At 40.3% G+C, this 7,408-nt stretch overlaps 1 protein-coding gene across 1 annotated transcript; it reads right to left on the bottom strand.

Annotated features, from left to right (window-relative positions):
• Positions 1–3,527: 3,527 nt before the first annotated feature.
• Positions 3,528–5,666, bottom strand: BBS12 (Bardet-Biedl syndrome 12). Its single transcript, XM_009877862.1, has one exon. It carries the CDS (start codon positions 5,664–5,666, stop codon positions 3,528–3,530), a length of 2,139 nt encoding a protein of 712 aa, XP_009876164.1.
• Positions 5,667–7,408: the final 1,742 nt, after the last annotated feature.

Raw genomic sequence — 7,408 nt, 5'->3', positions numbered from 1 at the left:
CTTATAAACTAAGTAAAATGGCATCAGCCCTAAACAGAAGGAAGAGTGAGCAGGGAATGATGGTACTGGGATGCAAGGGAGAAACGAGGCACCTGACACGGACAGGGTTTCAGCAAGGAGTGAGACACTGCTTACGCCTCAGGACAATCCCTAACGTCTCTGCCATTTCCCAATTTCCCAGGCACGTCAAACGTACAAGCTTAGCTCTTCCATCACATCATTCTCCACACAAACAGCCTTTGTGTGCCTTAGGAGGAGCCTCTGCTGGGAGAAGCTGAAATCGCCCGTGGCAGTCGTTGCAATCATTCCCTGCGTTGAGAGCCATGGCACACACACACAGGACCTCCATCCTGTGTTCCAAAGAGGTCTGAGGGATTTGAAGCTGAGGAAGGCACGAGCGTGTATTGCATTTCACACTGCAGAAGGAGGATGCCTTCAGGACAGCATGCATGACAGCCTTCTATGCATATCAAAGAAACAATTTTCCCTTTTGCTGGTCTGTAGAAAAGCAAGAGTTAAATAATCAAAACATGTCTGACAACTTTTTAGAAAACCTCTGCATCACAATATTTAAATATAAAATTACATGCTTTTTAAAAGCCTGATTGGAAAAATTACATCATTTTGGATTTTCTCAACATCTGGTGCGTCAGCTCTCAGTGTCTAAGAGCCCTATAAATAGATGTTTGGACCACCTCAACACAATTCACGTATGCAGTTTTTCCATAATCCACTTAACTCTATTATTCAAATAAAGCATAACTGGATCTTTTCTTGGGAACAGAGATTATGCAATTCTCAGTACGGGAGGCTCAAGAAAAACAGTATAAAGCCAAACATGAGCTGCAAACACTTAGAGAGCAGCAGAGTTTGTTTATATTTATACACCGTGTTTCCATTTCTTTCCCACCTAACAGCCATTAACTCCTTTTGCCTCTTTTGATCTACCAAACTCTTTCTCTCTCATGTCTTAGTCCACCAGGATTGTGGCCAAGCAGTTAAACATCAATTGCCAAACGATTAATAATGAAAATATAATTGCAGGACAATCAAAATTTTAATATAACTAGATCCTTATGCTGCTAGGCACTCCAATAGTACTGATGAGATTTTTGCCAAAATCCACTGAATTCTGGAGTTTGTTAAAAAACCAAAATCTTTAGTTTCAGGGCAGAGATGGCTAAATACTAGGAACATAGATTTCTACACAGAAGACTTTTTCTCTCATATTTCTAAAAGGCAACTGCTATTAATATGCTCCTTTAACCTCCTTAAGAGCCTTCCAGTTTGATTTAACTATAAATATAAAAAAAACGCAATTCAGCAATGACAGACCTTTGAAAATATACTGTGTAACACTACTTCAACACACATACACACTCTATATGTATCTAGAACATAGCTGAGGATTCATTTCATTATTTGTGTCTTTCTTTTCCTTATACACTGAAAGTATAAATTATTCACCTGGTGTGACCCACCTGGATAAACAGCTCTATGAATGATCCGAGTATATCTTTTGATACCAGTACAGAACAATGCTCCAAGATAAAATGCATTTAGATGGATTCTTGGTAAAAATGAAATTAGGGCTTCTTTTCAACAGAAGCTGAGTTCAACACACAGAAGGTGTTTCTAAGGATCCCAACTTCATCTCATGTTTAAGGTTAATTTAGAACCTCAGTAGCCTATCCCACCTCTTCGTGAAACTTTCAGCTACGGAAACCCATAAGCTCTAAGTCTCAAAAAAGGGCTATTTTTAGCAGCATGTGGTGTAGGTTGTGTAGTTATGCACTAGGGGGATGAAGACATGAAAGGTAACAAATAGATGTGGAGAACACAAGGGAGGTAAAAAATATCAGATACTGTCAAATATCTACTGACAATTACAATGGATTATAATGCCAAAGTGTTGGCACCACAGGGAAGACATTTTAGCTACTGTCTTTCCTTTTCATTAACTCAAGCCCTCTGGAATTAGGCCCCATGAAACGTGCAGGCAGAAGTGAAGGGCCTTCTCAGGAGGAAAGGACAACTCCAACAGGGCACAGAGCAAAGAACTGGGCTAAGGTTCCATACAAGTCAACTGAGGCACTGGCAGTGGACACGGGGGCTCAAGGCAGTGACAGCTCTTCTCCAGGATGTCTTCTGTGGTGGGGACATACTGCAAGGGACGTAAGTCCAGAAGATAAAAAAATCCATGTAAATAAATAGTGATGACGGCTCTAACTGCAAAATAACCACTTGCTTTCTGTCTGCCTTTCCAGTGAAACACGACTCAGAAAAACTCTTGCGCCCAACTGAATTGCGAGCTAGCTTTCACCACAGGACTGTCTGCCACTAGCATCTGCAATCGCAACCACTACGTGCTTACTGCCAGCCCTTAGCATTTGAAGTTCCTGAAGCAAGAATGAGCTTGAGTACCACCATTTGCATTCTTATTCCATTCTGTTTTCACCGCATTAATGAGACATTTCACTTTAAGTGTGATTCCAAGTGCCAAGTTCGGAAAAAATATCTCCATAGTTACACACCTCTTTCTTGCAACAAAGTGCCAGTTCTCCATGGCTCTGCTTCGAAATTTTAAGTGCTTAAACACAGTAAAAATTATTTGATTCAATCATCATTATAGCTAAATCATACAACAAATCTTTCTCTCTGCAAGGATAACTGAAAGAGCCCAAAGGAAATAATCCAAAAAATCCAACTCATGATGTAAAAGAAAACTTTGTGTAGATACATCCGGTCTGTAATACCAAAAGGGAGGATACAGCCTGAATTTATGTAAAAAACAGAGAAATTTCAAAGGTTATATATTTGAAAATAGGAGATATAAATACACCCGTACAAATGTGCAAAAATAGAATCTACAAATACAATCTCTTAGAGTAAAATGTAACACTCAAATTATTCCACGTTTAACTCTCACACTTGCTAGGTGCAGAAATTAAGGGCAAGATGCTAATTAAAAAATTCCATTATATATATTCTTTCATTTAACACAAGTATAGCAATGTTACATAAGCCCTACCCTTCTTAAAAAGACATAAAAAGACATGAAACAAAAATCAGTTACAGAACACAAGTCCAAATAGCTTATACAGACAGCACATGTTCAAACATAAACATATGCAAGGTACCAAACTTTTCTTCAACTAGAGTCGACATGTACCCACCTGCCCAGTGCTGCTCATTCTAACAAAAAAAAACCCTGTACATCTGCTCTGCTAAATAAGATTAGCCAGTTTGACTGGATTAATCTGTCCATACAGAGAATATCATTAACTAGAAATGTATTGCTGGGTTTGGATGTAAGCCCACAAGTGATTTTTGTTTGTTATTTAACTCCTGTTTCTAGAAAGGGAAAATTTTATCTACCTTGTTACTGTCTCACATTCTGATTTCCGCTGTTACACTCTGAAGTCGTAATCACATCTAAATGTTTGCTTCATACACTCGGACAAAACGTAGGTTGCGTCTGGACTCCTTGCACTGATGCATGGACTTAAAAATAAAACCTGCAAGTCCTACAAAAACATAAATTCACTGGACACATGGGAGTTCAATAGCTGATTTCTCTTAGGACCTGTGATAATTTCGGCATCTGTTTGAAGCACCAGTAGCACCAAGTCTAGAGCCCTCCGCCATGCCTCTGTCTTGGCTGTAACATTATCATAAACATCTAAACTCTCTTCATGGCCAGCAAAGGGACCAGACCCACCCCTGAGCAGACCACCTCTTCTAAACTCTTTCAGTATATACGCTGAGGGAGAGTCACAGTCAGCTGCTTTTTTGAGGTGATGATCAACTGAGGTACACGCTTCCAACATCGATGTAGCTTTTGCTGTGTTACACATAACCACTGCAAGATACTGCTTCCAGCCGCTCGCTAATGCTTGGAGCACAACTGACTTATACTCTGTTGCAGATGCTGCCAGCCAAGGACTGTGAAACTCTTTCATATCATTTTTATTTGCTGGCTGTGAAGGCTGTTCTGCAAGCATCTGAATGTGACTAAGGCACAAGAGTTCCACTGCGCCACCACCAAGGAAAACCTTCTTGTCGCTTAAAGCATGATGGAGCCGGTAAATTAAAGTCCAGAACTGGTCTTCAATGAGCTGCAACTTGGAAGCTACAGTAGTGGTGAGAACGGCTGTAAGCAAGGGAATTCCTTGCACCTTTATCCTGACAGGCACAAGCTCAGCCAGATCCATTGCACGCCCATCGCAGGCCTTCCACAGTTCCACTCGGGCCCCGCTCCCCACGCAAGCAGCATTCAGCTGGGCGAGGTACGTCACTGCCTGGGCGCCAGTGACCTCCCCAAAGGCACACAACACATCCCGAGTCACAGAGCCAATTACCAATATATTACTTGCTACGCATCTTTCCATTAAGTTTTCACACACATTTCCTTTGACCAAAACCAAGTTTACTTCGAAGCTTATCAGAGTATCTAACGTACTGCTTAGCCACGATTCTCTCGTCCTGCTTTCCTGTAGCCCAGGATACTCCAATATGGTCCTTACGTTATGTGGCCTATTAAAACCTAAGTGACGATACTGTTCAGTTAGGTCACCATCCATTAGCAGAATCCGAAGGGGTTTGTCTTCAAGGTACTTGACGACTGTGGCTTGTTCTGGTGATACTAATGTGACAAAGCCTGGGGAGACACAAGAATAGCTTTCAGGCAGGCCTAGTAAACAGCATGTCGCGATTTCTGCAATATTAAACTGGGAAGAGCCACTGAATTCTGCCCTCCTTTGCTGATATGCAGCAATACTTTGCAGCAGTTCCATGCTAGTCTGATTTCCATGGCTAAGAGCCATCGCCAGGTGTCCTAAACCGTAACATTCACAGGGATCTGCTGATGGTCCTGAAAGAGATGCCTGAAGATTACCTTGCTGATTTAAAAAATGCCTTCTTCCTAAAGTGCTGAAGTATCTGCTATGGGCTAACTTTTGTTCGTTACAGTTGGATGTAACATCACTTCCAGAAATCACAGATGTGCTTTTGTCACCCGCTGGTTTGACAAGAGAACCTACTGAACCAAAGCTGGTCAAAGGTGAAATAAGACGCTTGTTAAAATTACAATCATCTTCTTGATGGGAACAAGAATTTATTGAAATTACTTCTTCTGGTGCAGAAGTATCTTTCTGAAAACACTGGAAAATCTGAGGATTTAGAAGACTTTCATGCCCAGCTTGGCAAGATTTGCTTCTAAAAGCATTTGGCTTAATACTGCTAGAACACAATTCTTTATTTATGTCCTGTATTGACATTTGAAGACACTGGGCTCTCTCACAGCAAGAGTTCAACCCTTCAGACATGACAGATACAATTGCTGAAACAGGAACATTCTGCTGGAGGCACTCCACTACGGCATCACTCCACGCACCAACAAGAAACAACAGGGTACTCATTCCAGTCTTGAACTCCTTATTTTGTGCCTGAATGGTTTCATTAAGAAGCTGTCCAGCAGCACTAGTTAAATCCAAACTTTCAATCAGTCTTACAGCAGAAGAAATCAATGTGCTTTGGTTGGTGCTTTCATCCACAATGAATTTACATGACTTCATTGGCCCTAGTAATGTTCTTCCAGCTAACGCTAACGATGAGAGTTGCTGAAGCCCAGTGTGTCTTCTTGCATTCACCTCCCTGAAAGCCATGGGGCAGCAGGCAGCATCTGTGAACAGAACACAAACTTATTGCCCCATCCTCACACCACTCCAGAGCATCTATCACTGAAAATTTAAATTAAGTCTTAACAGCAAACACAGTTCTTCTGTGAGGCTCTCTGTGTAAAACAGTTCTTCATCCTGTGCACTTACTATGAGAAATCAATGCAGATAGTTGCTGAAATGGTGCATTGCTGAAATACCATGGATTTCTTTCTTGCTGACAGATAGGAAAGTGTGCTAATTCCAGTGTTTTTTAAACATGAAGCAGTAGACATTGTAGAGAATCACCATTTCTCTCCTGACCTGTTATCTGCATTTCAGTTATTTGCCTTAGAGCAAAAGTTCATTAGAGCAGAATGGACAATTATAGGCAAAAGTGCTCTGTACGGATTCATCTTGGTACCAATAGTTATGCCTCCGACTTTAACCTTCAAATATGGAAAAACATAATCAAGCTTATTTTATTCCAATTCTATTTCTTCGATTTAGCACACATTGATGCTACATTAAATGTGCATGAAAATGAATGCCGGTTCTTCATACCTCACAAAGCAAACTGCCAAGATTTTTCTTGATCTACTGTTTACACATGCCAAAACCACATTTTTTTTCCTTGAAATCCTTTCCACACCACAGTCCTGTGGTGGACCACAGGGATTAAACTAAAGCTTCTTTTTTTTTTTTTCCCTTTTTGAATGAAAAAGTATACACACCAAGAATTAAGAAGCCTTAGCCATATACCTTTTATGCTCAGATTCAGATAACTTCTTTCATCTCCCTAAAGGTCCCTTTACATTGCTACTCCAAACTCGAAAAGCTCTTTTTCCTTCCCACTCAGTGAAAGTCCATCTGAATATTATCTCAAATGAAGACAAAGCGTAAACGCAAAAAGTTGAGTATGCAGTCAGAAATAACCTTTGGATGCTGGCACACCTGAGGTTCTAGCCCACCCCAAAATGACAACACAATTTCCCTTAAATTACTAGATACATCTTGAAGTACAAAGATAGATTATAGTTATTATGACTTTAAAACTGCCCTGGGAATGCACATCTGAAAACTTTTCTATAACCTGCTTAATGATTTTTCTGGAAATGTTACTTGGCAATGTCTTGCAATAATGGTCTACTCATGCTACGTATCCAGGTCAGTAAGAAGAAAAATTGTTAAACGCTCTTTTTCCTTAAATGGAATCCTTAGCTTAATAGTACAGGTAACTTGTTCTGAAACAAACAAACAAAAACTTGGAAGTGATTAATCATTGGATCATGGAATCAAATATGAAGCATGTTTCCTCCTACTACCCCAGAAACTCATAATTCCATCTTTTATTAAGGATTTACCAAGACAATCAGTTTTGGAGGTTTTGGTTTGGGTGGGGGTTTTTTTTTGGTTGGCTGGTTTTTTTTCCTTTCTTTTTTTTCCCACTGAAAACACTATTTCTGAATTCAAGCAGTTCTCAACTAGTAATGACCACTTCTCAAACAGCTCTTGTTTCGACAGAAAGAACAAATAACCAATTTGTGGTTCTTTTCATAAAATTTAGGGAAGAGCTAAATTAGCTATGCTGAAATGTCAAGTAATGCTCTCTTGCTACCTAGGTTACATGCTCCTGTCTAGATGGGAGACAACTATGGAAGGACTGGTGGGAAAGGGGTTTCCATTTTCCAGTGGAGTGAACCTCTTACTGCCCAGTCATTCCCAAATTAGGGTTCAGCTCAGCAACATAA

The sequence above is a fragment of the Apaloderma vittatum genome, unplaced genomic scaffold, assembly GCF_000703405.1.
Source record: "Apaloderma vittatum isolate BGI_N311 unplaced genomic scaffold, ASM70340v1 scaffold37711, whole genome shotgun sequence".
NCBI classification, from domain to species: domain Eukaryota; kingdom Metazoa; phylum Chordata; class Aves; order Trogoniformes; family Trogonidae; genus Apaloderma; species Apaloderma vittatum.
Note: the sequence above shows the minus strand (reverse complement) of the source record. Positions and strands in the feature narration are given on the sequence as shown.